General features: G+C 39.3%; 1 protein-coding gene across 6 annotated transcripts in view; it reads right to left on the reverse strand.

The window, feature by feature from the left end:
- The window catches only part of DLGAP1 (DLG associated protein 1), a 414,682-nt gene that overhangs the window by 74,754 nt on the left and 316,809 nt on the right, over positions 1–23,119 (reverse strand). For all 6 annotated transcript variants that reach the window (XM_027675997.1, XM_027675989.1, XM_027676007.1 and 3 more), the window contains 2 exons: positions 20,111–20,288; positions 17,486–17,726 (listed from right to left, as the gene is read on the reverse strand). In XM_027675997.1, coding sequence (XP_027531798.1) covers positions 17,486–17,726; positions 20,111–20,288 — 419 coding nt within the window. The remainder of the gene's footprint in view (positions 1–17,485; positions 17,727–20,110; positions 20,289–23,119) is intronic.

Genomic DNA, 23,119 nt, shown 5'->3' on the forward strand with positions numbered 1-23,119 from the left:
GGAACTAGCTGATCTTTAAAGGTCCCTTCCAACCCAAACTGTGTCTGTGACGACACCTGCAGAAAATTGTTTAACACCACGCAGGAGCTCTGTGTCAAAAGCTGGACAGAATCCAGCCCCCCAGGGCAGCTTTCCTCTGCTTTCCTGAGCAATTTTCACTCACAGCTTCTTCACCAGAATGGTCTTCAGTCTTTCTTATTTCTATGCTGTCTCATTGAGTCACTTTGAATTTCCTGTATTTTAGAAAGCAACTACTTCAGCTTAAAGTCTAGTAAAATTTATCTTTTCAAGTTTAAAAGCTCTTCTAGGTCTTTTTGGGAAACTCACTATAAGGAATAGGCTAAACATGATCTAGATCAAAACATAACAGACTCAAGGTCCTTTCAGCTAGTCCCAGTTGAATCTCCCTACGATCATGGTGGCTCCTCTTAGAGATGACAGTTTAACACTTTTCCTCCTGTGGCTTGACACCTAAGTCTTCTTGCCTTGTCTGTCACTACCATCCTAATTTTAAGTCCCAGGTTTACCACAATGCCATTCTGTCTCCTCATCCATCTCAAGTGTCATCAGCATTTTATACGTGTCCTATGAGGTGACTACTTTGTCTTCCTGACATTTGCTCTTGCAGCTCCCCAAGAGAGCTTGCTTAGAGAAACACCTGGCGCTGGAGTTGAACATCTGTCTTTCAGGTTTTTGTTTTGTTTTTTTTTTTAAACAAAGTACATCACCATAGTGTGGTGCTTGAGAGACTTTTTCCCCTCAGCATGTGAGAAAGTTTTAGTTTTGGGAAGAAAATTATCTTGTTGAACATATTATGCATTATTTTTTTTTTAATTATGACCACGAAAGACAGTAACTGTGTTTATATTCTACTTTAGTCTCTTTACTAGGAAGCAATACTTGCTACAAACATGATTTTAAGGGAACCAGGTATCCATATGTTAGGTGAAGATCTCTGGAAGAAATCATTAGCTATTTTCTTTAAGTGATTCCCTTTGTTCAAACGTGATCACATATGCATAAGTAAAACCAGCTGTTCTCAGGCTTCACAAAAGTGATTTCTCTCTGTGTCAATGTGAAAGGCCAGAGAACCACAGCATTGCTTGGTAGGGCTTACTGCTGATGTTAATGAAGAACAATCATGCCAGAGGAGGAAGCAGCCACATCTCAGTTTCATCATTGGTCTGCTGGAAAGCTATGACCCACATTTGCAGTTACCTCCAAGAAAGTTCTCGTTTATTCATTTCCAGTTTGAAAAAGCACAACCCTATATCTTGGGAACATGAAGTTGTACCGCAACTTTCTGCCTGGGACCAATTTTTGCACTATATTAGGAGTGGAAGCAATGCAAATTGATGCAAGTGATGCAAGTAATGCAAGTAATGTAAAGAGGAAAATTCACTGAATAAAGCTGACAAAACAAAATGGAGGCACAACAAGAGCTTCCAAGAAAATAAGAATTGTTAATAATAAATTTGCAAACCTTTGCAATAGAGCAGGCACATTTCAAGTAGAGCACCTGTTGAAGTATTTTAATAGCCTTCCAAATAAAAAATGTCATTTCACGTTCCTTGTTTCCAGGATCAGATGTCAGTCTCCTCGGAAGCAGGAGGTGCAGCAGATAATGTCCTCTGTTTCACTTTCAACAGTGTTTGCTCATTGTGACTTTCCAAACACGTCTTTCTGGTTTGCTAAATGTTGTGAGAACAGTTTTAGTTTTTGCAAATGAGGGGAGTAGTGGTATCATGGCAGTTGCACAATTTCCAGAAAAGTGAAAGACAAAGGGCACGCTGGCGCCATTCATGCTGTGCTGCAGTTCACACTCAGATGAACTTCACTCTTTGGAACTGACTGTCCTCAGCACTGTCTGCAGCTGTGAAATTCAGAGCTGTGCCTTGGCTGCTGCTATCTACAGCATGGCACAGTCACACATCACAGGCTGTCAAGCACTCCTCTTACAAAGGAACTAGCACTAAGCACACCTGCACGATTTTGTTGTGATTTCACAGATATCCTCAGCTGCTTGGCTTCAAAAGACATAAAATTCATGGATTTACTTCGGATATACAAAAAGGATAATTTAGGATGCATTTATTTCAGGACAAAAATCACTATGGCTATGGAAACAGTTTTGCCTTCAGCGTTCAGTAAGAATTTTTAACATTTCAGTTAAGGTACATTAAAAGAAAAAGGGATTAGCTCATAACTTTTCAGATATCAGAACTATACTTAATTCATACTACTTCTGTTATTATCAACCTAATTCTTGTAAAGGGAACTGTATTTAGTTTAAACCTATTTAACAGTTTTGTATCTTGTGCTGGAGTAGATCCTTATGGCCAATTCTGACCCATTAATAAAATGAGGGTTCCCTGAAAGCACCAAATGAGATAAATCAACAAATCCAAATGCAGTTATTAAAAAACTTGCCACTGTGTCACACAGTTCATGCATCTGAATGAAACACAGGCCTTACTTTTGCCAATATATGTTACATTTTAAAATCCGTAAGTTGAAAGAACACAATATACTGTAATTGTACTGTATTTGTAAAACCTTGTTCAAAAAGAGATTTTTGTAAAAGAACAATCATGAAGTGGAACCAAGCCAGCCAGATTACTGGCAAAGCTTCCTGCTGAATATGATTAGATAAAGAGAAAACGGAGACTGGAGAAAATTGATCCTCTCAGCAGAACTTGCCATAATTATATGCAGGATGAGGAATTAGTTATTATTCTGCTGTTAAATTCCTCAAGCGGCCAGAAGGAACACTCTTGCATAATCTGCTTTTTCAATCTAGTCCATGAAAAATGAAGATCCTGTTAAGAAAAATGGAGATGTGGCTGACTAAACTCTATAAACCTGGTAAATTTTTTTCCATAAGGAAAAGTGGAAAGTGGAAAGATCCATTGATATTGCCTTACCAGCACTTCTCTGATAGCTTGCTAGCTTTTGTTTAACAGAATTTTTCATTTCAAGAAATAAAATCACTGAATTTCATTCATGCATTAACCCCTGGCAAGTTGCAATGCAGAATAGCCTCACCTCAAATGCTGTTCTTGTAAGGCAACCTCTTCGCAATGGTTCACTGCTAGCATGACCTGAACTCTGCCTTGTTGCAAAAGTAATCACATTGTTGTGATTTGAATTCCTGTGTTTTTACTAACACAACAGGACTTCTCTGATTGCAAGCTTCTGTTTATGCAAGGAACACATGGCTTGGAGCACAGCTTTCTCATTTTTACCTAATTCAAGCGGAGATGGTACTAATAAGATGAAATAATAATTCAGTAAAGATACAAAAGACTCATTAACACAAACAGAGAATAGGGTGTGTAGCCTAACAAGAAGGGGAGGTGGATTGTCCTTGATGTTACTGAGTGCAGTGAAATAGCACCAACAAAATTGTGAAAGGTGGGCATTGCTGGCCCACGGGCTGACAGCTGAGTTTGGTAACAGAAGGACCATGAGCAGAGCTATACAAGCAGAAACCTCAGTGCTTCTCCATTCCAAAAATCAGAAACGGTTATATAATTATTCAAATTAGCAACATGAAACAGAATCAGAGGATGAGGAAACAAAAGGAAAAAGCAGTGAAAAGAGACAGCTTGTCCGAAAGATAATTACATACAGTTGAAAAAATCAAGAAAAAAAGCACTGCTATTGTATGCCTCTAGATTAGCAATGATCTTTTCTTAAATGCAGTCTCATATGCTCATTTCCCCCATTTCTTTTATTATAGAAGTTGCAAACAAGATGGTTTCATAGTTCATGACTGGGTGGGTGACCTTAGCCTCAGTATTACTACAAGCCACTCATATCCAATCTGCTGAGATGAGCCTCACTGTAATTCTACTAATTAAAACACCAAAAGGAAAAAAAAGGGACAATCCGATTTACTGGTAAGGACCTAGAAAAATCTTTCAAGTTGTCGGAGCTGAAACACTGTCATCTCCACTTCCTGCAGCCCCATGTGTAACCCATACACTTTCCTCAGACAGCAATGACATTTGTCTGCTGGACCAGTTTATCCAACAGCACATTGGACTGGGAATGCAGAGAGTTCCTCTTCATGCTAACCAGAAAGGTGCAACTGGGAGAAATCAGAAAATTAACATATAGACAAAATTTAGAGAAAATTACTGTTACAGGATTTAATATGCATGTGCACAGTGGGGAGCGTTGCAGACCAGTAATGTTGTGCAGTAATGCTTTTAGCAGATATAAAATATGACTGTAAGTGGATACTATTCCAGAGAAAGCAGCTGCATTCAAGAGGTGGCTGCAGAGGTGTGTCCTGGTTAGAACGGCTGGGACCAATTCATCACTGGATGGGTGCAACCCAAAACTGTGTATTCTATAGCCTTCCATGCCATTTCCCCAGAAACTGTTGTCAGTGGAGGCCTGCGAGGTGGGGGGATGTTCCTGTCCTCATACCCTTTTATGGAATTCCCCGCTCTGATACCCTTTTATGGAATTCCCTACTCTGAGGGAGGGACTGAGCACTCCCGCCTGAACTGGAGAGTATATAACTGGGAGTTTGGGAACCTTGCCACCTCTCGTGGGATCCAGAGGAAGACTGCAGACCACTGCCTTCAACTAGACTGCAGACCACCGCCTTCAACCAGACTGAGACCACCACCCTCAACTGGACTGCAATCACCACTTCTGACCAGACTGCAGCAGCTCTCCCACCAGCAGGTTTATCCCCTCTCCCTTTGCTTTGGACTCGGGGGTGGGCCAAGGTATACCACTTTTGTTCATAACCCAGGGTGCTGGGTTATACATTTGGGTTTTGTGGGTTAAAACCAATTGTCTGTCTGTATAATTGTACTTATTGCATTATTTTAATAAATTGTTATTCTGACAAATCTTCATTAACTAAGCACTTCTGTGAAGCATGGCAGTCTTGATTATTGTGGGAAGTCATCAGGGACTGTACCAGAGAAATCAGTGCAAATATAAGTCCAGGAGAAGACATACCAGTTTGCCTTCAACATCAGCAAGTATTAAAATATTAATTCAAGGGAGATAAATAGTAAATATGCAATGAGAGTAAGGATGAATCAAAGGGTATGAAATTAAAAGTTCTCTACAAAAACACATTTTAAGCAGACAAACTGATAAAAATCAGCAAAGCAGCTAAAGTGAACAGTGGAAAGCTGACTGGCAGATGACTTTATGCATCAGCAGCATGTGAGGCATTAGCAGTCTTTGTTCTACAAAATGATTTAATGACATTATCACTTTCATGATGTTAAATTATTTTCATGTAATCTAATTTGAGAAATTCAACACTTCCCTTTATTTGATGAAAAAACACGATTTTGTAACTTATTGCACTTTTAGGAAGATGTATGATAATTTTGATTTTGCAAAATCTCTACAAACTGCCACAGTAGAAAGATACTGACTTCTTCCTGATATATTATCAAAAAGCAAATGGGCACCAGTTTTATTTTACAAATGAAATGTTTTTCATAACAGTATGAATGAGTTAGATATTGCTGACAGCTTGAATTAATAATTTCCCCGGGCTTCTTTCTATCTCTCCAAAGAAGCATAGTGTCATGCTCCAATAATAGTAATAGACTTTTCAGGAGAATAAAATTAGATCTAAAAGATGATGCCAGATGATGCCAATGCAGCCAGTACACTTCAGTATCAGAAGCTGACAATGCCTCAGGCCCCAAATTAGTTAATGTCATGTTTAAAGTGAGAAAAAGGAAGCTTAGACCAGATCGGTAGGCCTAATCCTGCACCTATTATTAATGTCACATATTCCAAATTACTACACTTACGTTGTTCAATAACCACACTGTTTATTTTTGGAGATTAGTGCTGGTGATTGGCAACATTTTGGAATTACGTAGGTTTTGACTTAGGATAAAAATACTTTCTTCCTTGTGTTTCTGCATAGACATTGGCCTAAGTAACACCCTAACGGAGCCCCTGACTCCTCTCCGTGCCTGCTGGAGAGGTAGCTGTCTGAAGATGGAGTAAGGTTTCCTCTCCTCATCAGAAGGATCTGTAAAAGTTAGTTTTTTGCAATTTTAAAAATATATGCATGTACTAAACTCAATGTGCTGAGGAGGAGACAACACAGATGGTTTGGGAGAAGTGCACATGATTGCAGTGCAAATAGAAACAATCCCTTTAATGGAGTCATGCTAGTTTGGCAGTGGGTGGTCTTTTTTTATCATTGTTTAGCACATGTACATGAAATATTGTGGCAGTGGTCAATTCACAACAAGGTGTTATGTACAGCAGGTGCAAGGCACCTGGTATTGCTCCATCTCATTCTTCCGAGCTAATTGTGGAGGTGGAAAGAAAGATACAACTGCCCCTTCTGTCTCTTCCATTTATGAATGTGTCAAGAAATCTTGATGTTGGGTAAAAAAATCAGTTTTTCTTATGCTGCAAATTTGTCTGCTACTACAGGATAGGGGAAGTGTAAATATTTATCTCACTGGCATTTCCTAAGATTTCAGCATTTTTAACAGCATAATGGAAAAAACCCCACAGAATTTGAAAAGATTCCCTGAAAATTATGTTTGCAAGCCATGTCTGTATTATTCCCTACAATCTGGTTGCACAATTTAAGCTTTCAACAGCAAAAGGACTAGAAATGCTTACATTTTTATGTTCTAAAAAGTATCATAAACTGGGTTCCAACAGATTTATACTCCTGATCCAGACTCTTCTGGTTGTAAAGGTACCTGCAGTGAAATAGAAGAGCCAGACGTTTCTGTGACACCAGGCATATGGAAATTATGAACTGATTCTAAGATGGTGGCAGCTGAGGACCCTCAGCATCTTATAAAACTAGACCCTTAGTTGAGCAAAGCTTGCAGGAAAAGAAAAATCTGTCTCACTTTTGTAACTTAACAGATTGCTCTGATCTGGAATATTGCACTTAAAATATTAAGAAATGTATCTGCAAAAGAGATGCGAGAAAGCATTCCTCTTCATTTGATGAAATTCCAACAGCACTACTGCAGTCCCACAAATTCCCACAGCTATTTAAGCTTTCTATCTAGTGCTTGCTTATCTGTCATGTTCATTATTTTCCATTCACTAACTTTGCCAACCCTTTGAAGACAATAAAGGGATTCTGGACACCATTAACTTGATGACCATCTCACATTCCTCTATATCTCCTGCCTGCAGGGACTCCAGAGTTTCATCACAACCAGAAAACATATTCTAAAATAAGTGTCAAAAACCGGCTGCAGTGGGAGCTCAAACAGCATCAATAAAATGTGCTAGACAGCACACCATGTCCATCTATTCTACACACCAAGTCATATGTGATGAAGGAATAAAGAGAAGACAAAGCATTTTGGAAAAAATCAGGTTAAAAGCTCTGGGCATCTGTTTCTCACCATCAACTATTCACACAGTGAAATGTGTTAGTGATTCTACATAATGAATGATTTTTGAAGCGCAGGCCACATTTCCATTTTACAAAACCCTTTTGGACCTGCTTTGCTACTCAGACTTTTTTTTTCTTGTCCTTCTCCCTCCCCTTTTGTCACTTTTCACCTTTTTTATTTAGCCATCAAACTCTTTGCCCTTCAATGAAAGGAAGTATGCTGAATTAAAAATAAATAAATATATAGTAAAAACTGCTTTAACTGGTACTTATTTACATAGACATGTAAATATACATATCCTGTGGTGCATGTCACCTGTAGGGTGGGCTATTGTATCTTCAATAAAAAAATACCCACCCACATGTACCCCTTCACCCTACAGGTATCACTCAACCATCCCACCCAAACTCACAGGACATAAGACTGATCTTTGTACTCAGTGCAAGTCTTCTCAACTAACTTAGCAGCATCAACTCTCCGTAAGAGAGATACATACATTCTCAGTAAGCCTTGACAGAAACAGGAAAAGGCTCGCAGGACTACAGCATATATTTGAAGTCCAGAAAAGGGGATGACTGGGAATGTAAATCAGATTATGGGAGGGAGCTCTTATGTGTAATGCCATGTGTAATCTGTGAAAGTACACGACACTGGAACAGATGTTGATGTGCCGCAGCCTGCAGAGCCTGTGTAGACAAGGAGTGCCTGTTTAAGCATTAACCCCCCCAGGTAGCTAAGTGAGGTTAAACATAACTGCCCATTTACACAAGATGACACTGTACACTTACGAGTGAATGTGATGCAGCTTCTTGGCTGTGGACAAAGTCCTAGAGGAAGACTTAGAAAGGCTGAATGTTGGTATTGGAAATCTTAACTAACGACTCCTTGTTCTTACTTATCTCCCTTTTTTTCTCTTAAAAGAGAATAAGCATTTTGATCAGAGCATGCAGCCTTGCCAACCACACAACCAGAGATTTCAACACAGATGCTTCCCCTCACCCCACCTCCATCTCTTGGAATACCTTCTTCTCTTGCTTCCCCCTTTTTAAATAATAAAAAAAAAAGAGTCAAATGACAAAATGTCACAGGAGCATTCAGGGAACTGTGTGAGATAAGACAGTGTAAGACCATGGCACTGGGTGAAAACTAGTTCTGTCACCTGGATGTAAATTACCCTTCATGCAAAATGGAAAGCAGCAGATTTTCTCAGGACTTCCTGAGGCAGTCAGACTGGGGCTAGTAATTCATGGATGAGTTGGGTTTTATTCATAACTTGGTTATTTTGGTCTAGTAAGACCCTGATTTTTTTTCTGCCACAGATGTACATAATTTCATTTGACTCTCAGCAAAGTTCAGAAGAGAGTTAAAAGAAATTGAGAGCAAGAAATTTCAAAACAGAAATAGCCTGCTAGCATTTATTTTGCTATTCTATTACAATGTTCTGACTTCCATCTAAACTTTCCCATGGGGATACAGATCTACATTTTACTTTAGCTAAAGACAGAATTAATTTGAAAAATTATCACAGCAAAGAGAACAGTTATCAAGCCATCATCATCTGGACTATGTAGAGACAAAAAGTAGGCATCTTTCTTAACAGAACAAGCAAGAAGTCTGTCACATTAGAGAGTTCTGTGATATTATTTATTGGGGGTTTTTCTCCTCTTATAGCTTAGGTCAAATCCTTGATCAAAGCAACCAGGAATTGTTCTGCTCAGATGGCTTACTGCATTTTAAGTGGAATGCAATTTAGCACTCTCCCATCTGACCAAAGCTCAATTCAGTAAGAGAAAACAATTTCTAAAGACCAACACATCCATTTCCCCCTCGAGAGGCCAGACAAAGGTTGTGGCATTAGAACAGATTACCAGCATCTGCCTACAGTGTGCCTTTGATAAAAGGCAGTGTTAGACTGTGATGGCAGCTGACTGTCCCTCTTTGCAAAATAGCATTAGGTGTTTTCCAGATCCCAGTATTTGGGTTGCATTGTGCTTGTTATTGAGCATTGTAAGAAGCAGCGCAGTGAGACTGGTGTAATAGCAAGAAATAAAAACAGTAAATCACATCTCTGTGTATACTTCAGAGGCTTTGCAATTTTTTTTTAATGCACAGTTTGCTGCCACATTTCCTTTGGGTTTATCTGAGATATTATTAAAGAAACAAGGCAGTGTTTGTTTCAAAAAGTGGTTAATAATATGCACACCCCATAGTCTACCACAGCTTCAAAGAGCCAATTACTGTTAGACTGTTGCATAAACATATATTTAGGAAGCACGAAATTGTGCAATTATTTACAGGATTCAGTACTTAATACATCATATTTGAGCTCTGAAATGGGAATTACTGACATGATGAAATATAATGGCTCCAAACAAACTGGTGTAGTACAAGAGGGGCCCTGCAGAGCTGTACTCATTAAACACATTTATTAAAAATTCTTACTTAGTTTTTTGAAAATCCAAAATCATTCAGTCACTTTAAAAAGCTCATCATCACCAAATATCTCATCTGTAACTTCTTGGAAAATCCTATGGCTCAAGAGAGCTTTGTTAGCATTGTATCTGAGGACAACCAAAATACTTAGGTTTGTCTTAAAGAAATGGTGTGGAACTTCCTGCAGGTGAGTGGCAGGACATTGCTGGAGATTGGACAGTAGCACAAATGAAAAAGAACAACCTGAGTTATTTTTACCCGCTGGATGTATTAATTAAGCATAGCCCCTTCAGGAAAGAGGTCTAAGTCCTGCTTCCCAAAAGATAACTGTAGTTAAAAACCTCCACATTAGTCTATTTTAGGAAAATGGCAGGAATTATTACTGAAAATATGATCACATTATATAAATTGGGGCATGTCTTCAGCTTACTGATTCAGCTCATTTCTGTCACTGCATCACAAAAATATTGCATTGGAAATAAGACAGAACAAAGAAAAGATTCCAGTTTTTGTTGTATTTTTCCATAAAGTGAAAATTTTATTATTTGCTCTTGATTTGTTATTCACGTTTCAGCTAAGGAACGATGTATCTCTAATTCTCAGAGTTCTGCTTTTTTAGAGCAATGACCAGTGCCTGAGAACAACATTTTGATAAAGGTTATATTGTCCTCTAGCAACTTTCAAGTGGAAAAGGTTTGTGGTTTTATTTTATGCTCTGCTGCATATCCCACCCATTAGTTTGCAATTTTAAATCTGTTTCCTTACGATGTGATAACAGGCATATTTCAAAGAAAGTTGATTCCTCCCCCTGTCTGCAAGTCAGAAAATGTTGTCCCCAAAAACACAAGGCTGCTGACTCAGACCTGCTGAAGTCATATCAGCCTTGCCCTGTACCTAAGCTTGCTGTTAGGGCACCAGACCTGAGCTAAACTGCTGCTCCTATCTGAGGTAGACCTGCCAGCCAGCCCAAGCCTGATGGCAAAGGACAATCCTTGCTTGCAGCAGTGAGCAGGAGAGATAGTTTGCCAAAATTCATGGCTCTGTGGATTGTGGCACAATCACTGAGGTTTCAGGCTTAGAAAAATGTTAATTCTCAGCTAATGAGACTTGAGGCATGCAGTCCTCAGTCAACAGAGCAACTTTCAAACTACTATTTTGCTTTTAATGCCCTTTTGTACATTTGTTATGATAAATTAAGTGGCATCTTGTCTCAGCTAGGTGCTGGACATTCAGGTTCTGTAACACTCTTAGGCATGGCTGCAGGCTCCATCAGGGGTACTTACACAAAGACCATGCACACCAGCAGGCCCATGGGACCTGGGCTGTCTCACTGCATTTGTACATCAGAGGATCTCTGCCTAACTGGGACCCTGAACACCCCTACAACAATCTCCAGGTAGCGGTGCATTTGGTAACACACATGCCTAGTCTGAAACTAAAGCACAGTTCAAAACAGAACACTCTGTATTCCTTTAGGTAGAACTATATAAGTCACATCACCTGAAATGATTATTACTTTAGTATGTGCAGTATAAACAAAAGAAATTAATTAATGGCAAAATGTATTTAAGTGCATTCCATATAGACATATGCAAAGGGCTTCCATAAAATTTTTCATATTTGTAAATTAAGTAATATAAGATTAACAAATAACGAGACACTACACTTTTTGTAACTAATCCCTGTATCCTCTTTGTTTGTGCTCCACTAGATAAACAATGCACTTAAAAGTTCTTTTCACAGAACAATAGAGATTTCTGTTAAGTTCTTCTTCTTCTCTAAAGTTGCATTTTTTCCCATTTCACTTGAGACTGACAACTCACAGGTCTGATGGTCATCCTACTCCCAGTATCAGAAAAGGCCCATAGGGTTCTGCAGAGCATCAGGCTGAGTAGATGCCAGTAGTGTATCTTTGCACCAAGGATTGCTGCCTGCATGCCAGTCAGGCTTGGCCAAAGCACAGCTGGTGGTTTGAGGGAGGTGTAGTGCTGGTGAGACCACATCTCAAGTGTGTGCCCTGTGTGGCACTCCCCAGCATGAGAGAAACATGAACATTGACAGAGTTGGTGGGGAGTATGATATACCCATTTTCAACCTTGGAAATGTCCGTATTGTTGGGACAACTGGAGAAGTCAACCAAAAAAGTGCTATCTGAACAAAATAGTAGAGTTGTTTTGTGTTTCTGGAAATATTCACCAAGTAAGACAACATATTCCTTCAAGACATATAAGATTACGGTTTTGAATGATTAAGATCTTTCTTGTATTCTTACCTCACTAAGAGTCTTAGCCCAAATGTTTAGGAGCTTATAAAGCAAATAAAGAATAAGAATAATAAGCAAAGATTGAATACCAAAGGGTAAAACTGGTCTTTCATTTCCTGCATTGGAAACACACTCATAACTTTGGAAAGTCCTGTAAACTCCTGCAAGCTTAACATTTTCAGAGGTGGAAAAAAATAAATAGGCCATGCCCTACAAAACAAAGTCCTTCTCTCACCTTTTTTCTTTATGAAGTACATCGTGCTTTTAAGCTCAGCAAGTTGCCTCGAGCTTTACCTGAAATTCCAAGGACTGAGCACTTTCCTGCTGTGCTGTGAGGGAAGGTGGACTTGTCATAAAGAAACCAAAATCACCAAGCCCTATGCTGAATGCCACAGGTTGTCTCTCTCCATATCTGGGCAGCATTTCAGATGGGACCAAATGGTTTAAATTTAATATTCATAATCACACAGAGAAAAGAGGTAGAAGTAGGGAGTATGATAAAAAATCATTCAATACTTTCCACTATCTGACCACTCAAATCGTGAACCCTCTCTAACTACCAAGTAGTCTTAAAGTAGGGACCTGTATAATATTTATTCCAGTAACCCCTGTCTTTCAGGCCACAAAGTTGCATGTGTCTTCAGGACATATGGACCTTACCCCCAAAAACTTACTACAATGTCTGTTCTCAATTGGCATGAAACTACACCACATGTCAACAAACCTGGTGCAACCTGCCAAATGTTTGGGTAGCACTTCCATGGCTGACTCCTTCTCATGGATCAGTTCTGCTCCTTCTCAGAGTCTCATTACAAGAGCAATGTCCATGAGTTCATCGCATCACACTTTACATCAGTTAGAAATGTTCCAGCAAGAGCTCTATTCTGAGTTTCCCATTCAAAACCTTCACTGGCTTCAAAAACATGGGGGGGGGGTTGGTGTGATGTGGAGCCTAACATTCATAAAACTGACTGCTGGGACAGACAAGATGAAACTTGTTCTAGCTACAGTCAAATGCCTCTGAAATTGGAATCAGTATTTTACTCCAAGGTCAGTTCCTTATTAGCAAAGGAAAACATTTTTAAGTGCTTGTTTAAGCAATTTGATAGCAGATCGAAAGGCAGAATGCATTTCAGGATTACTCAAGGAAACAGAGGAAATGAACCATGTAAATTCTTTGTCAAACAGTTTTCTACACTCTTCAAATCTATTTTAAGGTTCAACATCTCCATGAAGGCCTTGACTTAGTTATATTTCTTGAGACCTTCTGAAGAAATATCTTCATTTTGGTACAGATACAGAAACCAACCCTAGCTTCAATTGGAAATCACATTTGAAATCCTAATCCCTTATTTCCTTTTGAACAGAGTGATTTCTGAAAGGACAGCTCTGAGGAGGCCAGGAGACCTTGAACACATCTGGCATACACTCATTTACAGCTTCCTTATTCACAGGATTTGATTTTATTCTAGAATTCTGCCTGGAACATGTAAATTTTTAAACTTGTTTGCATTTATATTTATTTATTTATTTATTTATTTGTTTGTTTGTTTATTTATAACTGGCTAGGTAGCCCCTCAGAGATTTTCCACAAAATACCTGACTTAACTTGGTCAGATGTTTCAATGAACAGAAGGAAAACAGCTTGCTCAGCTGAAACACCATAATTAGCATATATTGTGTTAGCTCTCCGTCCTTCCCTAACCTTCTGGGTCCACAGTATAATTTCCTCGGAATTTGTGTTTGTTTTGCTTTTAAGCAGAAGTGTAATACTACTGAGAATCACCAGATGGCATTGCTGCAGATAACTTTGATATTTCTCTTTTCCTGACTCTGCAGAGGATAGGTACTGAGGCAGTACTTATTGCAATCTAGAGTAGAGTTTTTATGATGTTATTCCTTGAGCTCTGCTAGAGAGACATCATTTTCAAATTAAACATATCCAGTCTCAATTATATATTTGTATGCAAGTCATAAGGTTTGTTTGCAGCAAAGGATCATGCATGGCTGCACAGGCATGGTTTAGAAACACAGACAAGAAATGTGGGAATAAGATATTCTTTAAACTACTTTAACATTTCATTGTTTCTTTGTTACTGTATTCTTTAAGCTCATTGAAATGATTTACAGACTTTTAATTGTTAAAAGTCACCTGTTTAGTGACTGAATCTGTTGGCCGAAGAGCTTCAGCTACAATAGTTGCATCTGCAAATAACCTGGGATCAAATTGTGTAATAACTCACAGCTCATTAAACTCCTCCTTCAGAGATCAAATGACATGGGTTAATTTTTAGTGTCGGCTATAGTGTATAACATATGTCAGCACTTCAGAGCTGCTGTACCTCCCAGCCTTCACAGTCCCATGCCCAGGGATGGCCCCAGCCAGAATGCAGCTGCCTCCATGGGTACCACTGATGCTGAGGGAGCAAATATGAGGGTGAATGGACCTTTTCAACTGCTTAGCTTTCAAAGCATGATGAAGCTGTGACATGGCACTTATTTATATTTCCATATAAGGTGTCAAGATCACTTTTTCTCTTCTTCATTTCAAAATGCTTCATTTAAAAACAAGGATAAAGGAAGGGTGTAGCCAGGTGACTATGACCACCTGGTTGTAATCAGGTGGGGGTTGGTCTCTTCTCCCAGGCAACTAGTGACAGGATGAGAGAACATCCTCTTAAGCTGTGCCAGGGAAGGTTGGACATTAGGAGGAATTTCTTCACAGGAAGGGTGATTAGATACTGGAATGGGTTGCCCAGGGAGGTGTTAGAGTGAGTGTGTGATTTTTGTCCATAGTGCTTACTTAATATTTTCATCCAGATGCCCTGGAAAGCTGTGGGTCATTGCTTTAGAGGAGTAATTTTGAATCCAGTGAACAGGCAGCTCTCCTGTCTTTTCCATCATTATCAAGTTGTCATTTTCCTGGGCTTCCAGCAGTAAAGAGGTTCCCAATATCAGTGTATGATCACAGCTTTGCGTATTAGTGAATTAAAAGCCATGTCCTTGAGGAAATTGCTAATGTTGATGAAAAGAATCTTTCTTGGTTGAACAGGCAGAGGTGGTTTTGGGGCAGGAGGACAGTTCTCTCATTTGGGGATGTTACATCTGTTAGTTTAGATCGTAACTGCCCTCATGTCTCCCACAAAAGCATTTGAAAGATCACCTCAGTGGAGATAAGTCTGAGATACTGTTCTCATTTCTTCATATCTGCCTAGCTGTTGTGCCATTTCCCATTTTATTGAAGCAGATAGTAATAGAAACCATCAATGATACCTTTCATGTTTCTCTTCTGTGAGCCAGCCACAGGCAACAGTGGTAGTCAATATAGATGCTTTCAAATGGAATTAATTCAGTTCTAATCCCCATTAAACAGACAGTGATATGTAAGTCAGGTAGTAAAAAAAGACAAGTTGTCTTAAATGCTACTGGTGGAAGAGATGGGCCCCTGGGAGTCTAAGAATTAAAAAATGAGAAAGATAACTCAGTAAAATTCCCACAGCAGAAAATAGGTACCTACATCAATCTTTAAATGCTTCTATGTACGTCCAAAGAGAGTTTTGCAAATCATTCCTCTCTGCATTTTAAGGGCCTCACCACAGAAGCAGTAACCCAAGACAGACCCACTGGATTATGTTTTTCCATAACATAGTTTTGTTCATATAATTTTTAATAAAGGCGGCTACCCACAGAAGAGACCAGGCCTCTGTTTGTGGCTGTACTACAAAGAAAGGAGCATAAACAAAAGATAGTTTACAATAAAGATTTTCCTCTTTCAGGTTTTTCAGTGGTTTTAGCTGATATACACATCCAACTTTCTCCATTCATACACCACCATCCCCAAACACAGGCATCATTTTCCTAAGTGATAGGAACAATCTCTTACATACAGATAATGAAAATATAGTTGTACTCTTCTGTATTAATGATCATAGTTATTTTCATAAAGGAAAAGCATTAACAAAGCCATTGTCAAAGAACAGAAACCCACTCCGGGATCACCTCAAGCTGATCTAATAAAGGTTAATGTACACTGGAAAATCCCTGAAAACTCCCATCTTTTAGTTTTTGCCTCAGAATACATTTGACACAAACTAATACTGCACAATGACGTAACAAACACCTTATGAAAATCTTGTTTTTGTGGTGTGGTGTAAACCTTGTGTGCCCACAAGGGATATTTCTATAGCAGAAATGCTGTCACGTGAATACTATTTCTTAAGGGTTAGTGATTTAGATGAGAACTGCTCTGCAGCATTGTTAAGAATGCTTTGATGTTTGTGATGTACTGCCAATGTATTTCCAACAGTACTTAAACTTGCTACTTTTAGAAAAATCTTGAATTTAGCTGAACATTTATGGCAAAAGGATTTAAAGTGTTTTTTGATGACATAAACCAATTGACAAGCAGCTTTAAAAAACAGTGGAGGGAGAGATAAGGAATTTACAAGGAATAAACAACCGCACCTGTCAGATAACACACAAAAAGGCAAAAGTTTACAGAAAACAGAAATAAAAAAAGACAGGAAAAGAGACAGTAGGTACAGTGCAACACGTAGTCAATATTAGTCACAAATATTAATATTATATGAAGATTGTGTAAAACAGTGAAATGGATGCACAGAAGTCAAAAGAAAGGCCTTCTCTCATCCTGCCACAGGGAAAAACACACACATGTAATGGCTCCTGCCTCTTCTTTTCCTGAATGAGAGAGGCATATTTGGATTTTGGTTTGACTTGCTTTTTCTTCCCCTTAAGCACTATTTTGGTGACAAAATCTGGAATTCATCATGGTTATTTCCAAAAGAAAAGCAATATCATACATTAAAAGGAAGGTTGGAAGTCTCATGTTGAGACTGAAATATCTCTCTTGCAAGGCTTGAATAGTTTGAACTGCAGAAATAATGTAACAGCAAGATGTGAACGTGCATGTTTAACCTGCAGCCTGCTTCTTTCCTTCTTTATTCCTACCTCTTATATGTGGCCTAGAGAGCTGTAACAGTTTCTCTAAGCCAGTAAACACCACATCTGATAACTTGTAAGATCACCTTATCTTTGTAAAAAACCTGAGCAGAGGGACTCTCCTCTGTTGGTAGGAGCCAGCAGAGCTCCTAACCCAGAACCTTCTTGTCCAGCCCTGTCAAATTGTGATTGCTCTTTTGGGGAGGAGAGCAAGAGGAGACATGACCTTGAATTTCCCTTCTATGTGCTTTTAGCTCAGAATAAATTAGCTTGGACATAGCAGGAAACACAACCGCATCATCTCGATCAGTGTGTAGTTTAAGGCTGATTAGCCTGTCCAGCTCCCTCTTATGGGCTTGGTGCCTGAGAGAGAAGGCTCGTTGATCTGATGGAGCCACACGGAAAAGTACTTCCCTTTCTGCCACACCTCTGGATTTCCCTTTGTGTTACTCACCAGTACTGCTCTGGATGGTCCTCACTGTGGTGGTTGTACGTGGGGGAGATGATGACCGCAGTGATATGCACTCATCGTCCTGGGAACAGCCCTTCTCAATGGCTCTGACATAGCTGTGGCTCCTCATGCGGAAGCATCCTGGCATAGGCAGATCCAGTGCTTCCACTGCCTGAGACTCGAGTTCACTGAACACCGACTCGCAGACAGATTCAAACTGACCGTTCACCTCCATCTCACTCACCTGCGGACAAAGACCAGGCATGTTCAGTACATCCTATACATGGATATTGCACACTACCTGGTACAAACACAAGCTACAGTGGCACAATGGCCAACATCTGTTAGGAGGTCCCTTTGCACATGAAGAAAGGTGAATGGCACATAAGCACATCCTGTAGTACAAAGCAACGATTGTGAGAGGAAAAAACAGTGTATGGAAAGGGGAGACGGAAGCGTTGGGCAGAGATTCAGCTGAGTTAGGACTCTTGACTCCTACTGAAACTGGTGGGAAACTAGGAGCCCTCAAAGCAGAGTCTGTTTTATGTCACCCTGGGCACACAGCAGGTATTGAAAAATAACACTTTCTTTGCAGGATGAGGAAAACCCAAAAAGGTCAGCTTAACCTCAGTGCAACCCACAGTCAATCACAGTGTTAAACCTGAGCAGCTGGGAAAATGGAGGGTAGAAGTAGTAACAAACAGCTGGGAAGAGGAGATTGATAAGGGAACCAGACCTGTTGCAGGGGAAAAATGTATAACTACATCTCTGCTGAAAGCAAGAGACACATGGGAATCCTTAGTCCCTGTGTGGAACAGACACTAGGTGGTGACAAAGACTTGCACTCATGTGGGTTACAGAACACCCAAAAGCATACAGACTTGCTGCAGGTCTTAAAAACCTGGAAACCATTTACCTTGGCTTATTTGGCAATGGATGTTCATGTTTCTAAACTGGGAATCAAACCCTGAGTTTGGCATTAAAGCATAATAATTATCACTGTAAGAAATGTGCAGATGGAAACCATCACTCGAGGATTTCGTTAGTTTTCAAGCATGCAAAAGGCCAAGATAGTCGGAAAAGATAAAACTATGTTAGAGTGGTAGGAATAAAACCATTAGAAATTCTTTTCCAGGTCTAATGTTACCAAGAAAAATGTTTCGCTGATCTTTGTACACATAATTGAATAATGTCAAAAAGTAGAACACATTTTTTTTTTCAAAAGGAAACTATTTAAAAGAGTATGGAAGAGTAGTAGGTAGTACATCAAAAAGAACAATCTTACTATGGCAGAGAATATTCGATCCTCAAATAAATATCTCTGAATTAATGCTTTTTTAAAACAAAAACACGGCTTCTTCACATTGGCAAATGATTGGCCAACGGCTTTGTGTAAGTGTTAGATGTCCAGCTAAATAAGGAGCCTAACCTAATGTTCATGTAGTTGCCTCTGAGACCTGAATTTCAATGCTCTTTTCTCCTAGATACATCCTGACCCTCTTTTTAGAGTGTCAGCCCATACCCTATGCAAAGTGCTTCACTACAAAATACACAGGTGAATACTCTGAAATTGAAGTGTCTAAATATAGTACACTGCAGAAATTAAAACTACAGCTTCATGTTGAATGGCACGCGTATTTGTTATGGCCATAGCTGAAGTCCTGGCATCATGGATGTCATGCACTTTTTTGACATTTCAAGGACGCGATATGCCAGTCATATGGGGCCAGTATCTGGCACCATGAATCCTGTCTGCTGCACTTCTGGGCTAGTGTAAGAAAGTTCTTTCATCCAAGTGATTTACCCAAATGATCCACTTAAGAAAACATGCCAAAAATCATACCAAGGAGCTACAGGATTTAGCAGATGAACTACTGGCCCACTGCTCTGTGGTGTGCTGGCACTTCTGCACTTCTTTCAGATCTGTTCCTTATGAATTCAACTGTACAAGCATGCTGGATGCAAGAACGGGCTATTTTTTGACATTAAAACTCATAAACTGAATGTGTCACAGTGGACTTAATTTTTCTTCTAGTTTAGAGTGAGCACGAAGAAGTCTTACAAGATTTCAGGGCAACAATATAGACAGATCTTTGCACTTAATATATATACTGCAACATTTGTACTATATAGGTGTAAAGTTCAGAGGTGCACAAGGTTAAGAATGCATAAAATAGCATAAAGAAAGCTCTGAAGTTTCTAATAAAATTCTGATAAAATTGTAAAATACAAATTACTAAGGACTTAATTTTCCTTTAGCATCTCACTCAGCATATGAACCTTTTTTTTTAGGCATTCAATAATTTTTGATTGGAGGCACTAAGCACAAGATCTCTAAGAGAACCCTTTTTAAATACACTGTTGGTGAGAAAAATAAAAAGTTAGACTGCTCCTTCAAAGGAACTGCATGCTGTGCCATTCATCCGTTTGCAAAGAGCAGGTTATAGCACTATCAAGTGTTCCCCTCCCACAAACAGTCCTGTTTCCTTAAAAAATGTTATGAAAATGTGTGGTATGGGATGGCCTGATTCCACTCGAAGCAAAATTGAGTTTCTCCTATTGCAAGTGTTCAATCAGTGTCCAGCGTGACAGCTGCTCTCCAGGCTGCCACAGGTGCATGTCACCCACCTGACTGATGGTGCTCATGGCTCTCATGTAGCTCTCATTGCGGGAGCGGAACTTCGGGGATGTCAGCAGCCCTGCAGGGTCCAGGCTGTCCAGACTCCTATTGATGGACACTTCGCTCACTGCCCTCAGGTAACTGTGGCTCCGGATCTGAAGCTTTGGTGAGTGTTCACTGGATATCCTGGGAGTTTTGAGTAGGAAAAAAAGAAAAAGAAAGAAAAAAGATATTTCATCAAATCTAAATGGCCTCACCAGGAGTGAGAATAGCCAGGTGTTTTTCACCAGAACAGCATGACTTGAACAAGTCACTAAACAGTCCTTGTATATTTATAAAATAAGGATAATATCAGTACTTTTATTTGGATTGCCCAATCCTTTTATTTGGTGAGAGAAAGAAAGAAGGAAGGAAAGAGTTTTCTTTTCATGTTTTTGTAAACCAAGTCTAAGCAGAATGGCAAAATCACTTCCATTTTGTTTACTGACAGCAGCATGGAAAAATTTTACACTGTACTGACAGTGACAGCAACCAGCTCCAGCAAACCCCCCACTATGTGGGACTTTTGAAGTGACAACACTGAAATTATTTCAGGTGTTGGATTTAAAAGAGCAAGAGGAGCCTTTGAGATGAGCCCAGCAGAGAAAGCCCTGTGTCTTTACAGAGCTCAATGCAGCAACCACCAAAACCAGCTTGGGGGGGGTGGTAATGAAAGAAGAGGCCTGATAGTAAGATTGGCTGGATGATCCTAAACTTATCAGCTGAACGTCCGCTTCTTGAAATGCTGCTGGTGATGTGACTCTGACATGTACTCATGTATGTACCCATTAACAGGGCTTCTTCTCATGGACCTTTCAAGGGTGTACAGGCCAATAGGGCAGGCAGATCATACAAAACATGCAAAATGCACTCATAGTACACCTTAACCTGGGAAATCATTCCAAGAATGTAGGGCACCTGGTAAGGTTTGGTATGCTTTAAATTTTATTTTAATTGTGGCTTAACCTGCAAGTTAACAAAATGTAGGCTAGGGAAGTAGCTTTACATGATGATGTCAAATTAGAAGTTTAAAAGACACAGTTGTGTTTCTGAAGTGATAACGTTGCCTATATTTTCCGTACAAGTAACAGATGAGATGTACAAGCAATCAAAACCAACCAGCAGCCCTGTTCCCTCCCATGAATGTGTACTGCTGTACTCCTGCCATGTGTGCTTAGAGTCAGCTAGCAAAGGGTGTAGAAACAATCCTCCACCTGCAAGAGGTTGTATCCTCTGAACATGCTAGCTAAGTGCTGTCTTCATGATCTGAAGATCCTATAAAGATTCTACAAAGATTTGAGTCACAAAAAGTGATCCATGTCATACCTCACATGAAATACAATAAATTTGGGGGATATTTCTCTTGAAACAACTCATCAATGAATAAAGTATTGAAAAGGTGGTTCTTCAATATATTTTTTGTTTCTTTAATATTTTCCAAGTATCACAAAGCAAGTGAATTAAAATATTAAATAAATTTTCCATTTTAAAATGTAAATCTCCCATGGATGTTTACAGATATACGACAGACAAATCTGTAACATAATTACAGGCTTAATCTTGGTCCCCTAGTTTTTAGAAATACATACACAGCTGACCTGAAAGAAGAGAATCCATTTTATGTCTAATTCCTCAAGCATTTGCAGATATTTTGTATTCAAGTATCTAATGATGGTAATTAGTATGAGCAATTTCCCAGTGGCATGCACAATTCTGGTAATTGTAAGTGTATTTTAGGAGGACAATTCCATTGTGTAATCGCACACCTAAGTAGTTCAGAAACTGGGTCTGTTTCTGAATGGTATAATACTGTAATAAAATCTAGGCCATCTCTACAATACCTGGCTGCTAATTACCTGCCTAATAAAAATATGTAAACTTATGCTAATTACTCGATACTCCTGTCACCAGATGAAGATAAAGACTTTGCTTGTCATTTTCACTGTGCGTACGGTGCAATACAGCAGCCGTATCCATACATTTTGACTCCTTACCCCACTTGATTTCACATGACAAAAGCAGAAGGTTTTTAGACATCACAATTAGTAGTGTTCTAAAGAACTCAAAAAAGGCAGAGAAAGTGATGAAAAGGTGACTGTTACTAGTGGTTAGCTACAACATTTTGTTAACTAACACTAACCATGCAACTCTTGAAAAAAAATCCTTGTCTTTACTGGATTAAAAAAAAAAAAAAGATAAAATAGAATGAATAATTCAACAGACATAAGTTTTCTGATTCATGTGAGCTACTTTGCCATGCTGCAGATCTGCAAACTCATCAGCACTGCCTGAAATGCATTTCTTAAATTAATTCAAAATGTATTCTATGAATATGTAGTGAAGAGTTTGCTGCCAGTATGTGCCATGCAAAATTCGAATATGCTTGATTAGCTGCCAGTTTGTAAATACGTCACCTGGGGCTTGTCACTGTTCACTGATTAGCTGAGCTTGCAAGAAGACTGCAGCAATCACAAAATTCAATGCACAGTTATTGCTAGACAGAAATCTGCAAGTCCTGAGGTAGGTGCCCTTTAAAGACTGGAACCAATACAACAAGATGCAAGTAGCCACACAAGATTTTGCTATGGCAGCTGGAGTAATGATCATATCAGATGTTCATGGAAGTGTCATGGAAAGCCACTATGTAGCCACTAAAAGAAAAGAAATTAATTTTCTGTATGCATTAGTGTTGCATAATATTTTCCCAACTCTGCTTGAAACAAGGGCATTCATCCATAAGAGTAAATGTTTCCCTGTTGTTTCAGGGAAACATTTTGTTGTGGGTGGTCAGCACAGCTGCTTTCTTTTTCTTTTTGTTCCTGACTATATGACTGGCCAGTTTGACACAAATCCAGAACCATATTTTACGGGTGGCTACTTATCTGTGCATATCTCCCATCTCTTGTATAAATCAAACTAGGTTATTGGCTGCTGTTGAAGGAGGTGGCTCCTTGCTTACTGATTGCTATAATCTCTGT

Source organism: Neopelma chrysocephalum, unplaced genomic scaffold, assembly GCF_003984885.1.
Source record: "Neopelma chrysocephalum unplaced genomic scaffold, ASM398488v2 Primary Assembly neopelma1_22, whole genome shotgun sequence".
NCBI lineage: Eukaryota > Metazoa > Chordata > Aves > Passeriformes > Pipridae > Neopelma > Neopelma chrysocephalum.